Source organism: Takifugu rubripes, chromosome 6 (genome assembly GCF_901000725.2).
Source record: "Takifugu rubripes chromosome 6, fTakRub1.2, whole genome shotgun sequence".
Taxonomy (NCBI): Eukaryota; Metazoa; Chordata; class Actinopteri; order Tetraodontiformes; family Tetraodontidae; genus Takifugu; species Takifugu rubripes.
Genome location: NC_042290.1, coordinates 11,085,216 through 11,111,235, shown reverse-complemented (window position 1 = coordinate 11,111,235; position 26,020 = coordinate 11,085,216). Strand labels below are relative to the sequence as shown.

Here is a 26,020-nt window from a genome sequence, read left to right as displayed (position 1 = left end):
AACTGTAAAAAAAAACTCAAAAAATTGGACATTTTTAGATTAAAATAGTGGGGGAAAACAATTTAAATGATAGCTTTCTAGCTTTGGTTGGTGTCGTGACCATTAGACACACACTATATCAGGCACATACTGTATGTAACCAGGTATTTTTGTCCTTCCACTTTACAAAACTAATTTCGCTATCTTCACTTTTCGTCAAGTATGAGAATATTTTTTATAAAAGGTCAACATTCTAGCTGTAGACCTCAGATGGAGGATTCACCTCTCCAGAAGCTCCCGGAGCAAACAGAAGCCTCTGAAAGGCAGGATTTCCCCGGTCAGGAACACTTATTTTGCCCAGCCTCTGCCTTTCCTGCCTGACCTGCTGACTCCTATCCTGTCCGTGAGGTCTGTCGTCCTCCTGGGACTCTGCCAGCAGGAGCTCAGCAGCAGTAGGCAGCAGGAAGCCGAGGGTCCTCCAAGACGTTCCAGGGGTCGGCGTCTCCACCCATCCCTCTACAGGCAGATGTGGGTCGCGATGGCGCTGCTGGGCCTCCATTGTTCGGATGGAGGTGAAACTGTGAGCAGACTTCCTCTGTCTATTTTCTGCACCACCTAGAATATCACTGCAGATTTATGACAGCCGGAGGAGTGCTTAGGTGTGTGGTGCGTGTGCCTGATTTATAAAACAAGACAAAAGAAACGGCCACCTGTCTTTCTTTGGCTTGACAATGAATGGGTCAATGCGGGTGGCCCGTAGAAACTCGCCACTCTCGGCTCTGCCTTTAGTTGATAGACGTCACACGTTGAATAAACATGAAACAGTTTCAGAGGAGACTTCGGGTGTGACCTTTCATTGTGCTGCAGACCCCAACAGTAAGATTCCACAGCTGACCTTGGGCCATTGAGGCTCACTTTAAGACAGGAACACACTTGTTTTATATGTTTAATGGTGAAGGGATGGTGGACGCGCAACATCCACAGATCACAAACGCTCCTGACAAGTAACAGTTCATTTATCACAAGTATCAAGTTAGACAAAGAGAACTCGTTAAGTAGATCAAATTAAAGTTTTCCTTTAATTTAATTTCATTCAAATGTTTTTTTTTCCACACTGGAAAGTTAATTCTCCTTTTTTTTTTTTTACCCAAAAAGGGACCAAAACACAATTTTGATACATTATAAGTCCAGAGGGGGGGTCTTGTTAGAGCTGAGTTTACACCACTCAGGATTTCTCACGGCAAAACTGGTTCCAGTTTAGATTCTGTGTTATTACACCGGACTACACTGAAACATTTGTGTAATCATTTCTGAAGACTTCTCTTAGACAAACGCCCGGCCTGTACATATCAAAGGGCACAAATCCCCCTTTTATTCTCTGGCAGCTTTGGCAGATTTCATGCCATGAAGTCTGCGTAACACGATCTGATCAGCTTCGTAAAACTTGAAAACTCATGAAAATAATCTGTCAGGATTATCTTTCACAGCGGGCCCCGACTTGAGCGAGGACAGCTGGAGAATAACGTGGCAAGTCATCTTTTAAAAAAGAAACTGTGAATGGAAAAAAATGCACTAGAGAGTTTGTACAAGATCATTAATAAATGCAATTAATTGTAATTTTGCCTTCAGCTAATTTACAAGTGATAAAGGGCCACTGAGAGTCTTAATTAGGCCTCAGGACTGAAAACGGGGGGGGTATTCCCACCCAGATCCGGCTTGAATGCGTGTGTTGTGGCTCATCTGTGATTAAATAGTGCTGAGATGGTGATGACAGAGGCAGAATGAATGTTGCCGCAGCTGTTTGCATTGTCACATGTTCACCTGTCCGACAAAAAGGACACAGATGCCTTTTTCCTTCAAGGAGGACTCTCAGCTTTTCTGTGCTCACCACGGGAAACAGGGCGCTAATTGGAGGCGAAACCATTGCCGGTATTACTGGTCGTGGACTCCCGCTACAAATCAGTGGCCAGGGATTAGTCCAATCCCTCTGTCTCCTTCTGTTGCTGATTACATCCTGTAAAAATCTCATTACAGTCAAATTGAATCACTCTAATTTAAAGCTCAGAAGCCCGACGTCTTTGTTTGCTGTAATCAGCCAGTCGTCAATCATGGAGCAGAAGATGCTCTCATGTCATGAATTTGGTAGTGAACTTTTAAAAAAGGGGCTTCAGACTCTCAAATATCCTGTGGCTGATCCACTTTAGAGGGTTAGAAGTGCGACCAAGCAAAAGCTCCCAGGGAGGGAAGAAGAAGTTTAGCATGCGTTTCCTGCAGACATGTGCTTTGATTCGGACCCTGCCAAACACAATAGGTGGTGGTGGGGGGGGGGGGGGGGCTGCCTCCCCTCAGCAATGCGGCAACAGGAAGACGCACATTCAGTGAAAACTAAATTCCACCGACGTTGAAACAGACAAACAGACACAGACAGAGAGGAGGTTTGTCTTTTTACAAAGCAGCTGTTTTTTTTTTAATTAAAAATCATCAAACATCAAAACAATGTGCATTCACAACATGGTTGAATTCATAGTCATTCTCAAAATGCATTACACCCCCCCCCCCCCCACACACACACACACACACACTCTTGAAGACTGCCACAGTGGTCACCTATTAATTGGGCCCTCCACCAGCCTGAAAACATTTGTCAGCTGCCATCTGTTTGTCTGTCTGCAACTCCCGACCCCACCTCCCGCTATCTCCGTCTCTCCTTACAACACTCTTATCTCCGACACCTCTGACGGACTGGCACACATTCGACACTCACACACGCACACACACACGTGTAACCCTGCTGGCTGTGATACTACAGAGCGAGACAGCAGGGTCAGTCTGCAAGAAATCGCACCTCAAGTGCTTACGAAAGAAAACGGGAACAGCGGGGGGCAAATGCACGGGGAATACGCCTTGCTGGGAGGCAGAGCTCTATTCATGTTCACTGGAGAAACAAGATAAACACATGAGTGTGTGGTCATTTGGAAGTCCTTGCCGCCTATTTCATTAAACGGGATGGCGCTTGGTCCTTTGAAGTAGTTCAGTTTTGCAGACCCGCGTCTGAAACGTGGGCTTGAGACCCCGAAACCACGAGTGTCACTATCAGTCATCCAAAGGTGACGCTCTGAGATGGACTGACGATCTGTGAGTAAGTACCCGGCTCTCCAAAGTTCTGTTTTACCTGCATTGTTCGGCATTGTTCACCTCCCAAGCGTGCAGGCACTGTCACACCTTGGTGGCCAGAGACTGAGCCTCTGTCTTCTGAGAGGACAAGGAGCCGGCGGGGCTGGCGTGCAAGGCTTTCTTCAGGTTGAGGAGGCACAGACACTGGGATCTGAAGTGGAGATCGAAGAAGGCGTACAGGAAGGGGTTGAGGCAGCTGTTGAGGTAGGCCAGGCAGGTGGCGTACGGGTGAGCCAGGAGCAGGAAGCGCAGGAAGGCGCAGGTGTCAGGGACGAGATGCAGGTAGGACAGAGCGTCAGCGCTCTTCACCACGTGGAAGGGTATCCAGCAGGCGGCGAAGACCACCACCAGCGTGGTGATGATCTTCAGGAGCCTCCTCTTCCGCTGGTCCTTTTTGCGCAGCGTGTTGAAGTGGCGCGTTACCGTGCAGCCGATGAAGCAGTAACACATCATCATGGCCAAGAAAGGCAGGAGGAAGCCCAGCAGGGAGGAGGAGATGCTGAGGCCGGCGATCCACAGGACCTCCTGCTTCTTGTTGGTCGCCACCAGGCTGAAGTCCATGGCGCAGGACGTGCGGTTGCTGGTCGCGTCGTATTTGGTGGTGCGTAAGATCAGAGTTGGGGCAGCCAGGAGAACAGACAGCAGCCAGATGACCATCAGGGAGGCTTGCGTGTGTCCCCGGGTACGCAGCTGAGTGCTGGACAGGGAGTGCACGATGGCCAGGTAGCGGTCGTAGCTCATGCAGGTGAGGCAGAACACGCTTGCAAACATGTTGAGCAGGACTACGAAGCTGCTGATCTTGCACATGGCCACTCCGAAGGGCCAGTGGTAGCCCATGGCGGTGTAAACAGCCCACAGAGGCAACGTGAGCACGAAGGTGAGGTCAGCCAGGGCCAGATTGCCAATATAGACGTCTGTCGCCCGCCGCTTACCCTGGGCCCGCCACACGGTGAAGATGACCACCCCGTTTCCAGACAGGCCCAGGATGAAAATGAGCATGAAGAGCACCGGGATGACGGAGTACGACGGCGACCACTCAGAATAGTCACACATGGAGGAGTTCTCTGTCTCCTCGTAGTCGTAGTACTCGTACGGAGATTCGGTTGGGTCCATTTCGTCTCTCTGGTTCAGTCGGGACAGATAGATCCACAGCAGTTGGCAGCTCACCGATGTCTGTTGCTGCCTGTGAACCAGCCTGACCTTATATACCCACCCCCCAGGCTTCCACCCTCCCAGGACGGCCCCTCAGCTCCCCTTCTCCCCTCCCACTCTGCCTTCCTCCCCTCTGCTCTGAAGAAGGCACTCGTCCACTGTGCCCATGTTTCCCGTCTTTCTTTGGATAATATCATAACCATAAATATAATAACAGGAGAGAGTCGCTCTAATGTGATAAGGACAGACCTGCAGTTTGTTCTGCAGCATCTTTAAGAGAAACAACTACTTTTAGTGACACCGCACCTCTTATTACATGGGAGAAAATCTGAAAATGCAACATGTTAATTGTCACTTTTGGGTTAAACTTTTTTTTTTTTTTTTTGGATGACACAAAGTCGGCCTCATCAAACCCGTCCTGAGTCCTCAGAACCTGCTGTGATCTTCTTCTTTCCATTTTCCTGATCACTTCCATCTCATTACCTTTTTACACCTCCTATCTATACAGTAAATATCCTATATAATTGCATCATTTTACTATAAGGGACACTGGAAAAGATGCTTGGACATGTTTGAGCAGAGAACCGTGAGTCACGTCTGGGCAAGTTTCATGAAGTACCTTATTTTAATATGAATTGAACCTGAGCTCTGCCTCGTTTGCATTTCTCTGACAAAAATACATGACAAATAAAGACGCGGCTGCAACATGAATGAGAACTACGACAAAATGACCCAAGAATGAAACGCCCGATCAAAACCTTAAAAGACCGCGTCACTTTTAAAGCAACATTTCAAGCAGAAACAGAGGCGGCTGCCCTGATTTAGCCCTAAAATAAGCACAGCGTATAAAAATCCACCGCAGTTTTTGATTACACTTCACCATTATCTTGATAGTGGGTCAGAAAAAGGCTGGCAGGTAACATCAGAAGCATTTAAGAAAGGGCGAATCGTGTTGGAAGAGGTGGCCAAGGAGAAAGACACGTTGTGAAAACGACCTTTAGCGCTCCTCATTTAGCCCCACTGGTGACTCACAAGGTTTTAATAACTGCATATTTCATTAGACACACATTTTATTTAGTCTCTTAACGACACCATAACCTCCTCTAGCTGTAAAGGAAATGACTTGTGTTTTATTTTAGTTTCATCTGGAGGGTGTGTTCAGTCCAGCGAGGTTTGTCTTTGACCTCTGTGGTCCGTCTCCAGAGGTTTGCACAGATAAAAAACGCCGACTTTGACCGGTTTCTCTGTCTAAACGGGCAGAATAGAGCAGCAGTGCTGATGATGCAGAGTTTTCCTGTTTCAGTGGCTCCTGCAGCCGCCACACAGAACATACGAGAAGGCGGGGGCCCAGGTGGGACAGCTCAGGCTGCTGCGTCTCTCAGCGAGTGGCAGCAGTGGCGCCAGGACGCGCAGCCTTTAGACACAACTACTGCATCACTCAACAGTGGTTTCCTCCGCTCTCGCCCTCCTCCACCCTCCATCTCTGCCTCCGCTCATCTCCGGCCTCCGGCCCAATTAATCCCTCCGCTTTATTTTCGTTTTAATCGGCCCTTTTTTTAAACCCTAATTTAATTTACAGGAAGTGTTTGTTGCTGTCAGATTGTTGTGACGCTTGTGGATCAGCGCGGCCCGATTGTGATTTGGGTGTCACCCCCCCCCCCCAACCCGAGAGCTTGATTGTTCTCTTGGCTGAACAGGAAAGGAGCAGAGAGGAGTGAATCAGGGAAGGCTTCCTATCTGCTGCCTGAGCTCCGTTCAGAGCTTCTCTGCAGACATTAAAACTCACACTGGAGCAAAAAACATCCTGAAAGTCACCAAGTCGCCCACTTGAATAATTACCAATATTTGTATTTGTGCCCCGCAGACGGAGATTTTGTGGGAAATTCCCACCCTTCTTATTTTTAATCCCGTTGGAGTGACGCCTTGCAATCGGCCCCGCTGTTTTCTGCCGCGTCCAGCTTGTCATTTTCTGCTTAATTGTCCTCCTGTGTCTCCAAACGCTTGTTGTTATTGTTGCCGTTGTCCCCTCATGTGTGGCCTTGTGCTGTAAACCACACACAGTGGGGGCCATTCAACATTCCTGCAGCTCCTTGGCCCCCATTCATCCCTCACCGAGGCCTTTTCACGCGTCCATCATCTCATCCCTCAGTGATGAGTCATATGTCATAGAGGAGTAGAGGCTCTCAAAATACACACACACACACACACACACACACAGACGTGGCAGCGCGAGCGTGAGCTCCTCTTTCATCTTCTGACTCTGCATCTTTATGAGCCTCTTGTGGTGACGCTCGCAGCGCCGAATCAGTGCGGCCGACCAGTGTGTGTGTGTGTGTCCTTGTTTTTGAGGTAGGTGTGTGAGAGTCGGTGGGGGTCCAACAGTTGTTTGATGTGTGTGCCAAGCTGTCACAGACCAGATACACACCCATGGACACACACACACACACCTCCTCCTCTCCTGAGACAGCTGGTTCCTCCAGGTTTTATTTGTGCCCATCAAGCTCATCTGAGGATTCGCCACCTCACACACGTCACCTGATAGGGGCCCGACAGCAGACGGGCCCCTCGGGGAGACACTGGCACCCTTTTTTAAATCGATCGGATCCTCCCTCTTTATCTTCCCAGTGCCGTCAGAGTCAACGCCTGCGGCCCGACGGAGCATTTGGCCCTCGGCCGTCTGCTCCACATGTCCCTTCAGGTGATTGACGCCGGCCTGTCAGACCCCAACGCCGCCACGACGGGAAGACGTCACACCTTTTTGGTCTGTCTTCACAGACGTTTGCATAGATAAACCAGCTCTGACTGGGTCCGTGCAGATGCCTTGTGGTTTATTACTATACCGCATATACTATGATACAATCATGCTAGCTGCTAATGCTAATTTGCCACTCCCAAGTCCAGGTCAGCACAATGAACCCTGCCTTGGCTCACAAGTCCATATTTGTTCTTCTCTTAAGAGACACACGGGTTCTTAAGCAGATTTCTGGACTCGGCTCACAGGAGAAGATGGTCTTTATCAGACAGCACCAGTCCAGGTGAGCTTTGATCACCAACAATTTGCCATTTTTGCTGAAATTCCATCTGCTCTTAGCTAACGAGCGACAGGATTGTGATTCCTCGCGCTTGTCCCCTTCAAGCGGATGTTTGAAGACAGGACTTTTATCTCCAGTGGTGCCGATACACACAAGCCGAGCGCAGCCCATCAAAACACCGACTTTGACTGTTTTCTTCTGATAAACCGGCACATGCCAGATCAGGAAGATACACGTGGACAGAACCCTGAATGAGCGTCAACAGTATTTCCATTTCTTGGCTCTAAACGCCCAGAATAGTGCAGCAGTGCGGCGTTTTCTTGTTTCAGTGTCTCGTGAAGCCGTCACACAGGATAGAATGAGCAGGCAGGGGCCCAGGAACACTCATTTTATGGCTCAGATGACTGAATATCACACTTCCCTGCCACCTCCCTCACAACTGATGGGCCCTTTGGTCTAAAATGCAGCTTAAGAAGATTTGTTGCTGCATTTGATGTGTTTTTTGTTTGCATTATCGATGTGGCTGAAACTCACTGGCAGCATATGACGTTGCACAGCAGCGACAATGGCCAGTACGGGGAGGGGGGGGGGGGGGTTGCGTTCTTGCCTGGTGGTCAGATTTCTTAGCCGAGTTAAAGGAGCCAACTGACGGCTGAAGATGGGAATGTGGGAAATGGTCATTTGGAGGGACCTAGCTGGTGCTCCTACTCCTCCTCTTCCTGTTCAGACATTTATTTAAATGGATTTGATGGATTTCAGAGGGGCTAATAGGCACAATTCTTGAGCTGTCACGGCTGCACGACCTCATTCCGGCCTTGGGGGCAGAATGCCGGACAGAAGGCCTCCGTTCAGCTCCTTCACCCCGATGAGGAACATTAGAAAAGTCACGTAGGAGCTCCCGTTCTGGGCTTTTGCTGAGTTTGTATCTAAATATACGAGCAGCGTGCTGCCCTGACCCCACCGAGCGCACACGCATGGCACTTTGCAAGATGTTTCCACGCTCTTGCGAGCTCGATGTGCGGCTATTTTGAGCGAGCAGTACACGTGCGCATCCACTTTCTGTGCTCGCCAGTCGACTGGAGGAGCCCGCTGACGCACACCTTCCCGCTTTCGTGTTATTGTTGTTGTCTCGTCGTCCTGCTGCAGCCAAACAGAAGTATTTATCAAACACGAATGTGCAGAGCAGACGGGGGAAATCCAACCCAGTTTTAGTCTATACATAGCGCCGACTCACGCTCAAGGTCAGCAGTGAAGGGTGTGTGTGTGAGTGTGTGTGTGTGACCGGTCAGCTCTGATGCAAAAGTGAGAACAGTTTCAGTCAAAGGGAACAAAACAGAGTGAACTTGAGGTGACGCCTTCCAGGAAATTCAGACCCCGCCCTCTATTCCTCGCCAGCAAGTGTCTTATCTTCAACCGGATCCGCTCTGCAGCTTAAAAACAGGCGTTTGTCTGCATCTGAGGCCGCGCGGCGAGCGCGTCGCCTTCAGCGAGCTGCGGGACCGGCCCTCCTCCGCGTGTAACGCGAGCTGCTCGGCTCGGTTTTATGGTTGTCCTGACTTCACAGGCGCTTCGGAAACAAAAGCCCCCCACTTTGGTTCCAAGGTCAGGAGACGTACACGCACACGTGCATAAAAACTCACCCCGTGATCCTCCAGTGCCTCCGTGGCCGTAACAGCCATGACAGCAGCGGCGGGAACACAATAAGCTATTGTAACCTCAAACCCGAGGTCCTGACGCGCACATGTTTTTGTCATCAGTCTCAATTAAAACAACCTCTGAGGTCACTGCTCTATTTTCTCACACACATCTGCAACCACGCGCACGTTTCGGTTATTTGGGGGGGGGGGGGGGGGGGGTTCTGGCCATTCCAACGGGACTTTTACTTCCCCTTTGAGCCTTTATGGATCCAAAAATCCAAGAGAGCCAAATCACCCTTAATGCCGTTATCAGACTGCACATGCTGCTGCTGCACCCTGGCCCACATGTGTGTGGCCCGGGTTTATCAGTGCCATAGCACACACACACACACACACACACACACACACACACACACACACACACACACAACAAACACATTCTCTGCCGACCACCCTACCGTGTATCCTCCCTGGCTTCCTTGATGGGGAAAGAGAGGACTGGATGGACAGGAAGAGGGGAGACAGCGGGGATGTGACACAACAATGGCAGGAAGTGACTTCAGATCAACACAGATTAGCGCGGCGCAGGAGCAGCGAGCCGACAAACATCCCTGCTGACGAGATAAACATGAAACACAAACAGTCTCGGTCAGTTCGGGCGCGTGCACAGTTTAGAGTTGGTTACACACCTGCCCGGGACGAGAGGAGGCAAAGCCTGCAAAACCAAAAAAGACGTTTGCAGGAAGTCCGCGTTGGTGAAGCAGGAGCGGGAAAAAACACATAAAACCCCGATCGGAAGGTTATTTATGACCTCACCAGCAGTCGGACTGACCCCAAAACCACTGCAACCAAGAGGACCGAGGACACGGTGACTGCTGCTGGAACGTTAGCATAGAATTAGCTAATAAACCCATTGGTGTGTTTTACTGCCTTAGCTCTGCTGCTCAATCATCTAAGGTTTTCTGTTTTTCTAACAGTCATAAATCACACGTCTGATGAATCATTTGCCATAAAAACGATGAGGGGATCCCCCCAGAGGAGCAAACAGGTGTGCCTTATAACTCCTGACAACAAATCAGAACCGCTGTCTCCCAAAATCCCCCCGGTGGATCTCGGTCCATCGGGGCTACCGTTCATCCTGAGAACCATAAAAGGAGGCGAGCGCATCCTGTCCTCCGTCCACTCGACCGGCATCTGTCCGACCCCTGACGCCTTCCACTCTGACTCTGCTTCCTGTCCCACGCGTGCAGCAGCGCCAGCTCGAGCCTTTAAACCTGGAAAAGTAAAGCGGCGGCGGCGGCCACGATGCCCCCTTCCACTCAACATAAACAGGATTTTTTCTGCCATTTGTCAGACACGTGCACTTTCTCAACTTCTGCACAGACAGGCAGCCAGACTGCTGAAACAGCTGATTTGCTATTATTGGGTCGGTGTTTTTGTTTGTTCCGTTGACCTCTGACCCTGCTAATTCCCATGCTGGGCATGGGGCATTCTGGGGGGGGGGGGGGGGGTAGGATAAGGGTATCAGTCAGGAACACCCTCAGTTACCCCAAAGCCTTAGAGAAGCTTTCGAGCCAGACTATAATCTCCCCGATGCTTCATGCATATGTTGTCATGAGATTATCCACCTCGCTGATGCCCCCAAAGTTTAGGAGAGGTCACACGTGTGGAGAATATTTATTACAAATAAAACTGGAAACTCTTTACATTGAAATATGGAGATTTTTTTCATTTCAGTAATTTCCTTTTTAAAAAAAAAAAACAAAAAAAAAGAAAGACTTAATGTACTAATTTCCGGACAAATGTAACGGCCACCAGGGGGCGCTTTTAGTTTTAACAAAAGATTCAGATGCACTTCATATATGTGGAAACATGTGAGGTGAAATAAAATGTTGCAGCATTTGCATTATTATTGCAGCCCTCCAGAAGAATGGATCTAAATGAATCTCCTCACCAGTTTATGAAAACAATATAATCCCTTCTAATGAACGATTTCAGCAGCAGAAAATTGAGTTTTTCCCCTCTAATATGCTCGTTATAACAGTGTCGTTACACCCTGAGATCGTGTTCCTGCATGCAAGTGTGAAAACGAGGAGTTTCACTCTTCAGACGGCGGCCGTCTGGGTCAGGTTCCATAATGTCAGTGTCCCCTTACAGTCCAGGATTTGAGATGAGGGAGCCCATGCCCACATGGGACAGACGGGGGAGGGGGGGGGGGGGGTGCTATTAAATCCTTACATTAAACCAGAGAGCTATAAAAGCAGGAGAATACCTAAAGAACATGATCATTTTTCCCTCCACATCCCAGTAGAACCAGTCTGTCTAGCCTCTCTGTCCCACTATAACCAGTCCAGTAAGGGAGACTTGACCCCAGATTGAATATTTTTCATCATAAATTAAAAAACAACATTCATGTCACAGGCTGCAAGCCTCTGGGCTAAATTAAATGAAGCGCGGTTGGACTGCAGCTGAACCTCGTGGAGGAAGACAATGATGAAGGCGGCGGCCTGTGTGAGACTCCATTCAGGGAGCAAAGGCAGCTCGCCGATCGTGGCGTTTTGGAACGGCGCTGTGGGAATTTACCCCATTTGAGATGCAAATTCCTCACAGAGCTGAAAGAGCCGGAGAAACAGGTGTCCAAGGAAGTGTGTTGCTGCACTGGTGGGCGACTGAATGATAACACAGGCTGCACTCACACCCTGCCTGTTCCACCCAGAGCGAGAGTGTGTGTGTGTGTGTGTGTGTGTGTGTGTGTGTGAGAGAGAGAGATCTCCACTATAACATCATGAATTCAGACGCATCGACAGCCACAGTTTTGTCACTTTATTGATTTACAGTAATTCGGTATAAAAGGGATCGTAGTTGTGATGAAGTCGCATCAGATGAAGAGAAAAGCGTTTCATCTCGGTTAGATTACGCAACATTCTTTCTCACCGTGGCGCCGACGACGGTACAGACGCCAATATTCAGGTTTAGCCTACATAAATGTCATATATGCGCTAATTTTATCAAAATATCTGTCAAAAAATGTCTACTGAATAAACAGCAGCGCATTTAACATCGACGGTTTAATGTGAACATTAAAAAACACATTAAAAAACAGCTAAAACTGCTAGCAGCTGCTAACGTGAGTTCCCTTTATCAGAACACTGGAGTTAAATATCAGCTTCACTGACTTTATTTTAGGTTCAAAATTAGCATCAAACTGAGCATCAAAGTGTTTCACTGTACTTTCAATAGTTAAACTGAATATGTGCAAAAAGAAAGCAACAAAATGCAATAAATTCTGGAATTTCATTCAGTTTTAAGCTAATAATTGTCATGTTTGGATCAGCTATAGACGATGGAAAAATAATTAAATAGGAAAGTGTCTACTAAGCTTCAATAGCTTAGTTTTTGAGGAAAAATGCTTCATATTAGTGTTCTTCAATGTGGCATTTGAGCACTATCTCTTAAGTTCTTACCCAAAATGACATCAACAAATGAATTTCATAAAATATATCAGCTTATAAAAATCTTTGGCTTATTAGCAACAATATCCCTGCACAAATCTCCCTTTATTTTAGAGTCACGCTAACGGATGCTGGTCTTTTCTCAGACTGACAGCGCCCCCACGTGTTAAGAACAGTAATAACAACCACCAACTCCAACCTCGTGGGAACGATAAGAGTTAAAGTATAGAGCAAACAAAACCATCTGCTTTCAGAGAGGAAGATAATAAAAGTGTTCCTCATAAACTACAGACAAACCAACTGTTGCTCCCAGTAATTACACAACATTCGGCAGATTCAGAGATTTGGATTGCTCATGATTTATACTCATGATCCCTTACATTCAACATCATAAATACAGTCTTAATCAAGCTGTTTAGAATGTTGTTTAGGCCAGTTTATTGGAACCTGTCTCAAAGTGACATGAGGACCTTTGTCGCCCCCTGGTGGCCGATTTCCATAATAAATATATTATAATGTCGCGTGTTCATGTGACTGCTGAAGTCTGGCTGGCAGCTTATGGCTCAAGGAGAGAATCCTCTTCCACCTCTGCTTATTTAACATTATTGTTGATAATAAAATTGTCTGGAATGGTTCACATGTGTGTAAACTCTACAGGTAAGTGTCATGCTCTGTGCTGCTCACGCTCTCCTTGGACCCGTCAACGGTCGTGTGTTTGAGGAGGGGCGAGGGGTCAGGCTGAAGGTAGCCTGGATTACCCACAGGTGGTGATGGGGTTGTGTTATTTTCTTGCCTTACTTCAGCCTTGTGATCGAACGCCCCTCGCTCCCCATCTTGCTTGGGCGGAAGAAGAGACTCCACCTTGATGTTGGGCCTTTGTCTCAGGTCCTGGTCCCTGGGTGGCTCGGCGGTCATGATCGCCTTGGCTCCGTGCATCCTGGGCGGGGACTTGGACTGCAAATTGCCGCGCGTCTCCTTCCATCGCCGCAGCTGATTGAAATGCTCCTTCTCAATGTCCTTCTCAGTCACGTGCAACTCAACAACCTGAAGCAGAGGAGGAGTTGGGCTGAATTATTCATGACAGCTGATAGTGCAGCCACGAGAGGGCAAAGTCCAAGAAGAAAAGGGCTGAGGCTGCAGACCATAAAACGAAGACAGATTATAACGCGGAGGTCTGACCGCACCTCCTGCGCCAGGAAGCTCTCCTGCATGTACTGCGGCTGTATAGCTCGGAGGAGCTGCATCGTTTCATAGAGACCTTGGCAGGACTTCAGCTTCTCTTGGGAGCCCAGCGTGCACTTCAGGAGGACGAGGCCCACTCGGAAGAGGATCTTTACCCCTGAGAACAGACAAAGTCCCGAATGGTCTTAAATCTGCTGGAGTCACTAGTTGAAGAACCTGATCTAAATCCCACCAATACTCAATCCTGATGTAACGCTGCAGATTGGGTGCTCCTCCAACATCTTACCCTCGCAGAGGAACATGTCCCAGATGCGCAGCACCGAGGCCCACGGCAGCGTCCGGGAGAAGGCACACATGAACCACTCGGTCATGCACAGGACGGGCTCCAGGTTGTGCTTCTTGAGGTGGCGGTGGGCCGTGGGAGACACCTTATGCAGCAGGGCATACAGGATCTCCCCGTCCAGCTGGATGGCCTCCTGTGGAGAGGGCGGGGAACAGCAGTCAGAACAAACGCCTCCTTCAAGCCGAGTCAGCAACTTGGGTGACTGAGACATCTGCATTGGCCTCCTGTTACATGTGCTGGCTGACGGGAAAACAGGAAAACGCATCCCAAACACGCAGTTTTATGGGCATTCCTGCAGCATTCCACCTGATATCTTCAATCCCAGCAGAGCGGTTGAGTCACCAGGTGGGACGCGGGTTCAGCTGAGCAATGATTGACACAGTGTGTTTGCTGAGGCTGCACAGATCCTTACCAGCCCTGTGCTGTAGTAACCCGGCAGGTACTTCTCACAGATCTGGACAAGAACCCAGAAGGCATCCTTGGTCACAGAATGGAAACAAATGCAATAAATGAACAAATATCGGACGTGTAGCGACTCATCTATCATAAGTTCACACTCTGAGTCTCGACACCCTGCAAATATGAACATTAAAACTGTGATAAACGCGTCCAACATCTATCTTTGGCTCTTCTGGACAGCATGGGAGGCTTGTGTGTTCACCTCTGCTGGCATGTGCATCAGGAGAACAGCAGCGACGGGAGCCTGAGCCTGGCAGTAACCCTCGTCAGGGCGGAACAGACTGTAAGCCTTCAGGACGTCGAAGAGGCCCTGCTGCCTGCGGACAGGGACGCAGAGCACCTGTCACCCTGTCCTCTCTAACACCGAGGGCATCACGACGGGGGCGCTCACCCGTGACCTCCCCGGGCGGAAAACATTTCGTGGAAGGGAAACTGCCGATGGAGGTCCCGCTCAATAATGTCGACCCAGGTTGGATCTCCCTGCTGGCTCAGCAGCTCCTAAAAAAAACAGCAGGATTTCCGTAGCTTATGGGCCACATTTGAGCCTTTTCTAACCAGACGTGTGCACGTTTAACGAGCAGTTCTTTATATCAGTCGCTTCTATGACTCACCTGGTATTTTCCAGCGTTCTGCTCCCTTTTGACTTTCCCCCCGGTGAGGTAGAGCCAGGCTCGGCCCCGCAGCGACGGTGGGATCCCCTTCTGACATCGTTCTTTCACCTGTTTTTTCAGCACGTGCACCGTTATTTGTGATGCTGCTCCCGTCTTCGACGACATAGCTAACACAGAGTCGCTGTATCCAACCACCAAAGTTCTTTCAAGTAAAGTTATTCAATAATCATCGTTTCCACTGTTGCTACAGTCGGGACCCAATTGGCAGTTTCCCAGACAAACCTTCTTGTGCTTTTTGGCCATCCACTTGTCCCAGCTGTTCAGCATCTCCAGCCATTTGGCCTCCCGCTGCCTTAGCACCTCGATCGGGACTTCTTCAGCGCTGTCGACACGAAGGATGTCAACACAGTCAGGTAACAATGAACCATACTGTGAAAGAGCTTGCACGAGAACGTTCAATACTGGAAAAAAAAAAGCAGGAGATTAAAAAAAAAGCACGACAAGCACGACCCACAGGTCGACGACAGTTCGGAATCCGTTTCGAAACATTCCTGTCAAAATGAGCAGGATGCTGGTGAGACAGACTGTGGGATGAAAACTGCCAAATATACTGGAACTTCTCTGAAAATAAACCATTGGAGTCGAGTTGCACTCATGACGATGCTCGTGTAAATCAGATTTTACGGCCTTGATTCTTTTTTCGAGGTTATATGATTTAAAATGGACCGTACTGCACGCCTGGACAAGCCCATTTAGAGCATCACCTACTGGAAAAGTGTGCATCGATTGTTTTAGGGTTACTTGAAGCAAAGTTCCACTCACAGGTCTCCAGAGGACTGCTGGCCCCCCCCTGTGAAGCCGTACTTGTCCACCTGCGTCTCCTCCGGGACTGCGCTGCCGTTGGTCCCTGGGTCGGACACGAACCAGCTGCTGTTCCCGTGATCAGTCAGCTTCTCTTTGATGCCAGACGAGTCCAGTCCGTTGCCATGTCTACTTCTTGCCATTTATTCAACATTTAGCCGAACACAGGCCGAAATGCGCACAACCTCCAGCGTTTTAACACCATTAAACGTCGCAACTAGATAAGGTTGTGAAGAAGAGCCATGCTTCCTCGCTGGATACTCCAAATAGTGCCATAAAAACTACTACCTTAGAAGCAGTAGTAGTAGTAGTTTTCCGATGCTTTTTAGAAAGAACGCAGTCGCAGCGAAACGCGGAATAATCTGCTTCCTAAGCCACAAGCTACAATGTTAGCATCACACAACTGTCAGCTGACTCGCACCTATTTTAGTCTGAATCTCTGCTGTCAGCAAGAATGTAGGTTAGCTGGTTAGCTTAAAGGAAGCGAGGCTGGATCCGATTAGTAAACAAAACATCCGCGGCATGTCAGGCTCTCTACCGCCCCCTACCGGGGACGTACAGGGCATCTTCTTCTCTGGTTCTATTAACTGTAGCGCAGGATGCCAAATAATTATGTACTGCCACCTGTTGGGGCGGAACGCGTATAACACTTTATTTTCGTTTTTACTTCTGACTCCGATGAAATAATTTAGTGTTAAAGTCAGGAAATGCAATTAATATGTGGAATAACTACACGAATACATGGTGATGTTCTAAACAGTTGTAATGTAAACATTTCATGTGCCTTGAGAGTGCCTCTCTACAAGGCAAACTCTTTAAACATGGTATGTTAAGAAAGACTCGAGAAAATTTAGTATAAATACTAGATTCTTTTATTTAAATATTGTCCGTATTTGAAAACATATTTACATAAATTAGACCTGCATTGATACACTGTAGACATTTCACTGAATCTTTCGTACACACAAACATTGCTTGCTGAAGAGAGGACAACCATTCCACACAGACTGCAGAAGCACCATTTTTTAAGAACGGTTTTACGGGAGAGAACACTTCATTTACACCAAATATCAGGCCAACAGGACAGAGACGAGACAAGCTTGCAATGACAGGAAAGGCCTCTTGATTACTATTTGTTAAGGCTAAAACTGTGCTCTCATTCTACGTTCACAGCACCACCTCCTACATCCTTCAGTTAGAATTATTTTTAAACTGAATACAAGATGAGAAACTTTACATAAACACAAAAAATTCTAAGAAAGACTACAAATGCATAAAAATAAAAGTGCACCAGTAGCAGAGACAGCAACTGTGCAAATAGGACAGGACAGTAAGACATTTTGCTCAATTGTCTTTGTTATGTGTCAGTGAAAAACACATTTACAGCAGGTGTTAGAGCTGTGCAGTAATCCTGTTTTAACATATATGGCTTTCTTCTTTGGTTTCATGAAGATACCTGCTAAAACTGGACACATTGTAATATGATAAAAACCAATTTTATGGGAAATAAAATGCAGGTACATAAACATTTAACACCCTTCTATTGATTTCTATGATCTGGCTAGAAAAGTCAGAGCAGACAGATGTACAGTACTACCGTTATATGTAATTCACACCAAAGTGTGAAGAAAAGATGTGCCTTTGGTGTTTTTCACCTGTGGAGATAAGTTAAAGCGAAGAGTGGCAAAATATTGTGAGAGAAACACCAACATCGACATCAACGTCACACACATATTTACACTCACTAATTACAATCATGGTGATCACAGTCATTAAAACCATGTCAAGCTCAGACATCTGAAAACAACAATGAGAAGCAGCAAACAAAGGTAATAACTGAGGAACTGGAAATAAAAAAATAAATTCTCAAACACAATTTTTAAGATCACTGAATGTCGTCCATCACAAATTTCCCACCAGCAGACAGTTATTCAGATTTAAAACTAAACCGTTAAAAAAATACATCTTTTTTTTCTCAAATGCATGCGTGACCTTTAACAACAAACACTCCCAGATGCTGGCAGGAGCTAACATCCCATAGACACTCTGAACATCACACAGCTCAATCTCAGCACATATTTTCTTGTTCTTTTCAGCAGAGTGGAAGTTTGGGATCGATTAAACTCATACAACACAGGAAAATGCTTCTATGAACACAAACAGGACCAGAACGGTTTTGATTGCCAAACCAAAGAAATCCAAGTGTCCAGAAAGTACACCCACCCCCCAAAAAAGACAATATATATACAAACGACCGCCTACAAACTCCGCAGTCATATCTACCGTATGTCACATTTATTCAAACCTAGCAATGAATAGTTATCATTCCCTTCGTACACATTCCCAAATCCAAGATGCCGAGACCCAACCATTTACAATCTTGCTACCTGGCACTCGTCTACTCCCAATATCTCAATAGATAACGATACTTTTTAGAACTGATAAAAGCAAGGAACACAATAGAGACAGATGGATTCAAGAGTCTACTGCATGTGCTAAAGAATCCCAAATCATGGCTTACTCCTTTAACGTCACATCTACATGTACACAAGTGAGTGCTGGCAAATTAACTCTTTATCGGAGTGTCCAAATTGATTGCTAATAATGCAAAATAAAGTGATTTGCCATGTTTGCCAGTGCGTTTTTAGACACAGGGGCCTTGTTTGTAAATCCTCAGGAAAAGCAAACCGCCCTCTGAGTTTTCATTGCATCACTTTAATTGCACCAATGCCACAAAATGACACTGTAGCGCCGTTCCCTCCTGCATCACGATCATCGTGGAAAAAAACAACATCCTAGCTGCCTGCTGTCGTTCAAGCTCTAAAACAAAAACAGTCTGAAAGAAATAAAGGACATGGTTGGTCATCAGCTCCACAGGGAAGCGAGTGTCATGTCAGCTGGCCTCCCTTCTGCCATCTTTAGGGCTGCAGGTGGAAGACTCAGGCAGAGGGGGTGGAAGGACCAGCCTCGCACGCATGAACACAAGCTCAAACAATACTGACACACATGTTCAGTCTGTATATTCAGCCACAATGGACAAGAGCACTGTGATGTCATCCGGCTTCCCTCCTGCAGGTCAAGAAAAACAAGCAAGGATATGCAAGTCAGGGAGATACGTGGTGCAAATAAAGATGCAGCAAATCGCTCATGAAAACTTGGAGGGATTCAGTAATGACTGGCGAGTCAATATACGTACCTCTAACATTCAGACCATTATCACAGGCAAACTGTGCAAATGGGGACATATAGTTGGGGTCGTAGGCAAGGTCATGAGCTTGCTGTGCAATGCTCTGTGCAGTCTGCAGGACGCTATCATAGCTGGGGGCCTGAAGCGATCACACAGCAAAAAGAATTACATTTGGGAGATGAGATTTTCTGGGTGAAAATATTGACATTCTTGAAGTGGCACCTTGAGTTTTTTAAGCTCCCGTAGAATCATGTAGTCCGGCATGTTGTCAAAGAGGCCGTCACTTGCCGTCAGGATGATGTCGCCAAGCTCCACGTCAAAAGAGGAGCTGTCGGCAGCATCGGGACTGGAAGACAGACGGGTGGAGACAAGGCGAGGTCTGTCACCAGGGGATCAGGGGCACACAGCTACACTTCTGCTGCCATAACCTTCTGCCAATTACCTCCACATTTCTCAAGTAAGTAAGAATGATCAAGTATTGGATGTATCTACCATAAATACCAGCAGTGCTGACAAAGCAGGTCTGTTTATCCTAAAAACAGGTTATTACTACTCACATGATAAAATTGATGGTAATTGTTTGCCCAAAACAGTGCACACTTAACTAAAGTGATGACAAAGGTCAATCTGCCATCATTCCTGGACGCATTTATTAAAAGAGCATGACAGAGGGCTCCTCACCTGTCACTGAGCACCGCCCCTTCTGCTCCTGGTGGTGCGATGGACAGCTGGAAAGGTGTGTTAAAATAATGCTGCTGCTCATTTGAGCGATGAACCACCTCGCCTCCCCGCACCACCAGGAAGCCAGAGTCGCCAAGGTTACACGTGTGCAGCCGGTGACTCCGGCGATCCAGAACCACGATGCAGGCTGTGCTGCTGCCTACACAACAGAGCACAAACAGCAGAGGTTATAGAGAAAGCTGTGTAAAGATGGCTGGTGGAGGAAAAAGTGTGACTGTGTCCGTGGTTGGACCGGATTTGTGCAGGATTCTGATAAATCATCTGGGAAGCGAAGGACTGACTGCAGTCCAAATAACCTTGGACAGCCACAGTGGAGCTGAGACCTCGTCGGAACTTTCCTAAAATAAAAGTTGGCCATTTGACAAACATCGTGACAAGGAGGAGGAGTTGAAACGCAGCACTTGGCTGTGGGTCTGAGAAGAAACCCAACCCCGATCACATGTTCAACAGCATTAAAAACCAAAACAGTTTAACCCCCTGTGGCGTGTTGGTTACACAGGGAGTCTTGACCTTTGGTAGCTCTGCAGTAAAACAAAATGTTCACCCTGCATGTTTAGTTTCACAAGGTGACCGCCTTGTCTGGCACCTACATACCACAATATAGACCAAGGTAGTCCTTACCTCACAGTTATTACATCACTCTATAGTATGCCTGCTTGCAGCTACAAACACTGACTGCCTATGAGTAAAGGACTTCATTCCATTCCACCGCTGGTCTTTTGTAACTCCTGAACCTGCATTTACCTTCCCCAGTGTGTGTACTGTTCCCGTTCACACTCACCCAGCAGTGGAATCTTGTTTTGCAGAAGCTCATAATAGCCAGAGGTCAGGATGCCCACTGGATTATTTGGAGAGAAGCGTCCCTCCTTCACCAGTCGCTCACAGGTTCTCATTAAGGTGGCAGAGAACTGAGAGGGGTCAACCCCGTAGTCACGCCAACCTCCTACGCCATCTGCAACACCTGAATGGGGAAAAGGGGAATTTAGTTTGGGATCAAGTTCACTGCAAATATGTACCGTTTTAAATATGATCAGACATCTGGAAGAAAATACTAACACAGATGACAGCATAATTATGTGAATACATTTGTTGATGCAACAGGATACCACAAACTGCAAGCATGTAAATAATCGAGCCGGAGTTGGTTAGTTTACTGATTAAAAACAACCTGAAGTTTCCTGAAAGATACACATTAACAAAAAGTCTTTTGTTAACTGTAAAACACCTCATTTGAATACCAAAAAAAAAACTCCCTGCTGGTGCTTTTCCAGGTCTGTCAGTTGTCTCATGTCTTGAAAAACCACCTGTCCTTTGTTGGATCTGGTTTCCTTTGTGGGGATCAAACTGAACACCCTGCAGCTGCTGCACTAACCAACACTTTCACATTTGTAAGACTGCGTGAGACAAAAGAACATCACAACACATTGACATTTGACTGTCGTGACTACACATTATTACCTGGAACCATTACAATACCAGGTCAACTACACGTGAAGCAGCCAGGCTTTATTTTCGTATTATAACCTCACGTTTTCACCGTAATTCTCCCCCACTTCAGACTATTCCAACGCAACGTATATTTCTGTAAACGTGTATGTGCGAGAATTTCTCTGTGAAACTTCAATCAGCTGAGCAGCGAGAACAAAGCAGTGACTTTAGGCTAAGCTAACATGCTAACGGTGCAACATGGCCGCCTCCATGCTCAACCATTCTGACCTTTGTAAGACTTTGTAGTTTTAAGTCCAGGACAAATTAACGCGGTCTTTTCGGTACCGTTTACAGGCACGTTTAACCGGATGATTGTATGTTTTTAATATATTGCGTAACAGCGGGGATCCTGCACGTGCTGGGGAAGTAGGTGAAAGGTCACGCGACAATCCGCTTCAAAGCAGACCGACCGTCGCGAGTTTATCACCAAAATGTGCGCGACTGCAACGATCGCACTCATTTCCGCTGCGATTATAGGAAACAATCAACATTAACACGCGGTTTATAGCGGATTTGGTTCATAATCCAGATTTGAGAGGGGAGGGGGTTGGGAGTTTCGTTTTTATCCCGGGGATCAGGGCACGTGCAGTCCGGCTCACTGAAGGTCACCTGTGCACGAGCGCTAACGCACCACGGCACCATCGCAGCGGTCATACCTAAAACATCGGCGTTCCTGTTCCGGGCAATGAAGCAGGCGTCGTCGCCGTAGCACATCCCTTTCTTGAGGATCCCCTTTCGGAAGTCTTTACCGAAGCCATAGCTGGCGCTGATCAGACTGTAGTCCCGGCCGTCGGTCTGGGAAAGTCCCCCCAGGACAGCCCTGGCGACCAGCCTTCCATAGGACAGTACGGACAACATTCCCTTCGGAAGATACGTCCTTGTTTTGAATGCACGCGCTGCCTCCCTCTCCTCAGGTGTCCGGCCACTTTAGTTTCAACCTCCGCCGCTCTCGGCTCTCTTATCCTCCCATGTGCGACCAGCTTCTGGAAACAAATGCCGACCCACCCCCCCCCCTGACAGTGTCTAACTCCGCATGAACCACCACAGACCGTCGCTGTCTGTTGCCTCGTTCAGGCCTCTGGGATGTATTTCAAGAACGCAGTTCCTCCGCTCGGTTCTCTCCTTGCCGACATGTTTGCGGAGGAAGCTGTGAGAACATACGGGTACTTCTGACCTTTCGCAACGCTGACGTCACAGGTCACCGGTCAGGCGTCAGCAGACGCCTCCATCCATTTGAAGGATCCAAACGAAACGACGCCACCAGCCGACATTAAGGAATAAACCGAGATTTTTTTTTTTTGAAAACCTTGTATTAAAACGCGGTATTTGATCTACATTATTCATCCGTGCTCATTGTGTTTTTATACGCTTCCATTTCAGATTATTATTATTATTGGATTTTTTCTTAATATTTTGTTACGTTCAAATAAAATTCAATAAAGACTTCTTTTAAAAAAACAGAATAACACGCGAGTGGACCAATGGTTCGACCTTTGCGACCATGACGTCATTGCCACTGACAGGATTTGACAGGAAGGAGCGGGTGTTATTCATAACCCGAGGTGACCTTGAAACACTTCGCCGAGCGTAACCAAACCTATTTTTCACTGACTTGAAAAGACAGGTTTTTATTTTAACATCATATTTTACAGCAAAAAAAAAACCCAAACAAAAAGGTTTATAACTCAAGATGATGAAATGATGGCAGAGGGTCCCGCCTTCGACGCGCGCACGGTGCCTACTGTGCTGCAAATCGAGCGCACCCATCTATGATTAGACGAAACCACCCAGAGGGAGAGAGTCCATAACGGAAAGGGAGAGACGACAACAGCATCGGCCAATTTCCATCGAAACGCAGACCACGCGTCGTGTTACGGTAAATAGCAATTCAATTACATCTGTTGGCGACGCTGTTGACAGCCGGAAATGATCTGATGTGGGGACGCACCCGTTCTATAATAAAGGGATTTAACCTGATTAGGATTACATAAGTGAATGGACGGGATGGTTAGGATGCAGTCTTGGTTCACTCACGCTCTTAAAAATAAAGGCGAGGCCGATCGTGTTTTCCTTGCAACGTGTTAGAAAAATACCACCCAAATTAAAAACGATATTTTATTGTGAAAATGTTTAATTTACCTAAAATGTAGATTATTTGCTTAAAGTCCTTGCTGGGCCTTCCTTTATTGCTAGATTAAAATTTAGAAATAAAAGACGGTAATGCCATGCTAAATGTTCTAGTAAATCATGCGTACCATTTCTTATTACCACAAATTAATAAGATGAATGGCAGTGCCGCTTATTTTTTTTATTCTCAGTCCATCTTGTAGTGTTTTTGAACCTTGAAAGCAATGATCTTTAACTGGGTGCAATTATTTCGGATTTTCCTCATCTTAAAAATTCTTTTGTGTGTAGGACCATGATGGGGAGGTTGTGTGAAGTGGTTCTCCTGTCCCTCCTTTTGTTGTTTCTGCTGAACACTAAAGCAACATGGGCTAAAAAAAGTGGAAGTAGCGGTGGCAAGAAAACGGGTTCCTCCACCAACTGGGGTAGTAGGACACCATCAAAACCATCCGGTTCTCAGCCCAATCGGAACAGCAACCCTTATCCTTCAGGTGGAAGTTACCCCCACCCAGGAACGGGCCAGTCCAACCCAGGAGGATATCCAAGACAAAACCCAGCAAGTAACCCAGTCGGTGGCAGTCCGAACCAGTATCCCGGTCGAACCAATCCTGGGGGTTACCCAAATCAGAACCCTGCAGGAGGGGGCTACCCAAATCAGAACCCTGCAGGAGGGGGCTATCCTAATCAGAATCCAGCAAGAGGGAATTATCCAAATCAGTATCCAGCTGGTGGAAGCAATCCAAACCAATACCCAGGCAGAGCTGGTACCAACCAAGGAGGATATCCTAACCAGTACCCTCCTGCAGGTGGATACCCGGGCCAGGGAGGTTACCCTGCTGCAGGTAGATACCCAGGCCAGGGAGGTTACCCTCAGTACCCTGCTGCTGGGGGCTATCCAAATCAGAGGTCCCCTTATCAGTACCCTGCAGCAGGTGGCTACCCAGTCAGAACCGGAAATACAGGACCAGGGTGGGGTCAGCCTGGCGGACACCCCGGAGGTTACCCAGGTGGCTATCCTGGAGGATACCCTGGTGGTGCGGTTGGTGGTTACACCAACTGGAACCCAAATAATAAAATCCTCAGCCCCAGATTTGGCGGAGGGGGCTATATGCCTGGGATGGGGGGCTCCCCTTTCTCACAGTCAGTACAGTCCATGGGATACAAGCCTAAATCTCCAAGCTTTGCCAAAAAAGCCATGGTGGCAGCCGGCGTGGGTGCTGTGGCTGGAATGGCCGTCGGATATGGACTTGGGCGTTTCCCTCGGCCACATTTTGGCTTCCGCAGCCCCTCGGAGGAATACTACTACAACAACTACATGTACCACCGTTATGGCACCCAATCCACCGACGAAAAAGACTATGGCCGCGATTACGTCTACAAGCCTCCGCCGCGGGCCGAGTCCTACGAGAACTTCATGGATCGATGCATGAATCGGACGGATCTCCTGAAAGACAAGGGCGGCAAAACCGACGGGGACGACGACACCGTGGGCATCGAGGAGATCGGATACCCGGCCCTGGTCGATCAGATGAAGTCCCGGCGCTGCGTGGAGGAGTACATGGCCTACTCCGAGCAATTCCTGGAGAAGCAGGCGCGGAATCGCTGCGGCCCGCTGAGCTTCGGCGCCATCCAGCTTTTCTCCTCCCTTCTGCTTCTCTCCAGCACGCTCCTCCTCCAGTGACATCCATCAGCCCCGTGTCTCTCTAATGTCTCCGTTATATTTGCACGCCTGCCTTCTACTAATGTATGTCAATATTGTCAACATTTCACTTATAGACCGGTGATGTGGCGTCTATGTTGCCCCTAAAATTTGTACACTGGAGGACACAGGCACTGGCTTCACGGCTGACCAGAGACCTGATGCTACAGTCAAGAGTAGAGTTGTGCTCACTGTCAACATCAACTTCCTCAATGGTTTAGGACACAGTTTAATTTTCCAGTGGAATGTCTATTCTGAGGAAATTAGCTGGTCAGAATTCCCCTCCATGATCTGAACGCCAGAGAGTCAGCGGGATCCGATCTTGGCAGCTCTGCTCGGCTGTGGATGTAAACACAGTGTTTGTTTTGTTTCTTTATTTGTTTCTAAGTCATCACCCACCTAGTGGAATCTGTAATTTTGCACTTTTGTTTTTTTTTTAAACATGCGATATAAATTCAAGTTTGTGGATGACATTGTCAGGGGTTCTCAAGGATTTTTCAAGTCCAGGTTAAAGGGACACTAATTCCAATCTGCTGTTAGTGCTGAGATTCAGGCTGGATGCCTGTTTGAAGAACATTACTCAAATACTCAACATGAAAGAAGTGATTTGTTGTGGTCATGTGCTTAACCAGCTCATTTTTACTCTTGTCGCCCTCCACACTGGATATTTTCTGGCACTGGCAATAGAGCTTAAGGTTTTGATTTCATTTCATGCCCTGTAGACTGAACAGTATCTTTAAAAAGTGCACTTATGTCCTTCAGGATTAGATGTCCTCTGTCTCATCTCCATCAGGTACCATGCTACTAAAATATCGTGTATGCTCATGTGTTTAATAAATTACCAATTTAACAACCGTTTCTCTGCTTAAAGTAATTTAAACTTTGTGTGATTCTAAATA

The 26,020-nt window shown here is 47.5% G+C and overlaps 4 protein-coding genes across 7 annotated transcripts; 1 reads left to right on the top strand and 3 right to left on the bottom strand.

Moving 5' to 3' along the window:
* Positions 1 to 1,030: 1,030 nt before the first annotated feature.
* aplnrb (apelin receptor b) lies at positions 1,031 to 4,348 on the bottom strand. Its single transcript, XM_003965481.3, has one exon. The coding sequence runs from the start codon at positions 4,264 to 4,266 to the stop codon at positions 3,196 to 3,198; it is 1,071 nt and encodes a 356-aa protein (XP_003965530.1). The 5' UTR covers positions 4,267 to 4,348; the 3' UTR covers positions 1,031 to 3,195.
* Positions 4,349 to 11,776: 7,428 nt separating this feature from the next.
* LOC101072388 (TBC1 domain family member 10A-like) lies at positions 11,777 to 16,431 on the bottom strand. Of its 2 annotated transcripts, XM_003965520.3 has the most exons (9): positions 15,844 to 16,431; positions 15,304 to 15,403; positions 15,022 to 15,129; positions 14,802 to 14,908; positions 14,613 to 14,727; positions 14,364 to 14,429; positions 13,895 to 14,084; positions 13,611 to 13,765; positions 11,777 to 13,470 (listed from the first exon to the last, which is right to left on the bottom strand). In XM_003965520.3, exons 1-9 carry the CDS (start codon positions 16,023 to 16,025, stop codon positions 13,078 to 13,080), a joined length of 1,416 nt encoding a protein of 471 aa, XP_003965569.2. In that variant the 5' UTR covers positions 16,026 to 16,431; the 3' UTR covers positions 11,777 to 13,077. The 2 variants fall into 2 exon arrangements, with proteins under 2 accessions (XP_003965569.2, XP_029693338.1); XM_029837478.1 differs by lacking the exon at positions 14,364 to 14,429.
* A 300-nt stretch (positions 16,432 to 16,731) lies between these two features.
* LOC101063355 (protein phosphatase PTC7 homolog) lies at positions 16,732 to 22,472 on the bottom strand. Its single transcript, XM_003965482.3, has 6 exons — positions 21,955 to 22,472; positions 20,592 to 20,771; positions 19,751 to 19,949; positions 19,292 to 19,415; positions 19,079 to 19,208; positions 16,732 to 18,951 (listed from the first exon to the last, which is right to left on the bottom strand). The coding sequence occupies exons 1-6, from the start codon at positions 22,154 to 22,156 to the stop codon at positions 18,893 to 18,895; spliced, it is 894 nt and encodes a 297-aa protein (XP_003965531.1). The 5' UTR covers positions 22,157 to 22,472; the 3' UTR covers positions 16,732 to 18,892.
* Positions 22,473 to 22,897: 425 nt separating this feature from the next.
* Positions 22,898 to 25,976, top strand: prnpb (prion protein b). Of its 3 annotated transcripts, XM_029837043.1 has the most exons (3): positions 22,898 to 23,174; positions 23,714 to 24,045; positions 24,076 to 25,976. In XM_029837043.1, the coding sequence occupies exons 2-3, from the start codon at positions 23,718 to 23,720 to the stop codon at positions 25,101 to 25,103; spliced, it is 1,356 nt and encodes a 451-aa protein (XP_029692903.1). In that variant the 5' UTR covers positions 22,898 to 23,174; positions 23,714 to 23,717; the 3' UTR covers positions 25,104 to 25,976.
* The last annotated feature ends 44 nt before the right edge of the window (positions 25,977 to 26,020 follow it).

Excerpts from the sequence above, each read along its gene's own strand:
- LOC101063355 (XM_003965482.3), bottom strand. The coding sequence starts at position 22,156 with ATGTTGTCCGTACTGTCCTATGGAAGGCTGGTCGCCAGGGCTGTCCTG. Across the intron at positions 19,950-20,591 it reads AAACAAGATTCCACTGCTGG|GCAGCAGCACAGCCTGCATC; the intron begins GTGAGTGTGAAC and ends TCTGTTGTGTAG. Across the intron at positions 19,209-19,291 it reads GGGAGCTTAAAAAACTCAAG|GCCCCCAGCTATGATAGCGT; the intron begins GTGCCACTTCAA and ends TGATCGCTTCAG.
- prnpb (XM_011604869.2), top strand. The coding sequence starts at position 23,718 with ATGATGGGGAGGTTGTGTGAAGTGGTTCTCCTGTCCCTCCTTTTGTTG.
- aplnrb (XM_003965481.3), bottom strand. The coding sequence starts at position 4,266 with ATGGACCCAACCGAATCTCCGTACGAGTACTACGACTACGAGGAGACA.
- LOC101072388 (XM_003965520.3), bottom strand. The coding sequence starts at position 16,025 with ATGGCAAGAAGTAGACATGGCAACGGACTGGACTCGTCTGGCATCAAA. Across the intron at positions 15,130-15,303 it reads TGGCCAAAAAGCACAAGAAG|GTGAAAGAACGATGTCAGAA; the intron begins GTTTGTCTGGGA and ends CTGAAAAAACAG. Across the intron at positions 14,430-14,612 it reads TGATGCACATGCCAGCAGAG|GATGCCTTCTGGGTTCTTGT; the intron begins GTGAACACACAA and ends TCTGTGACCAAG.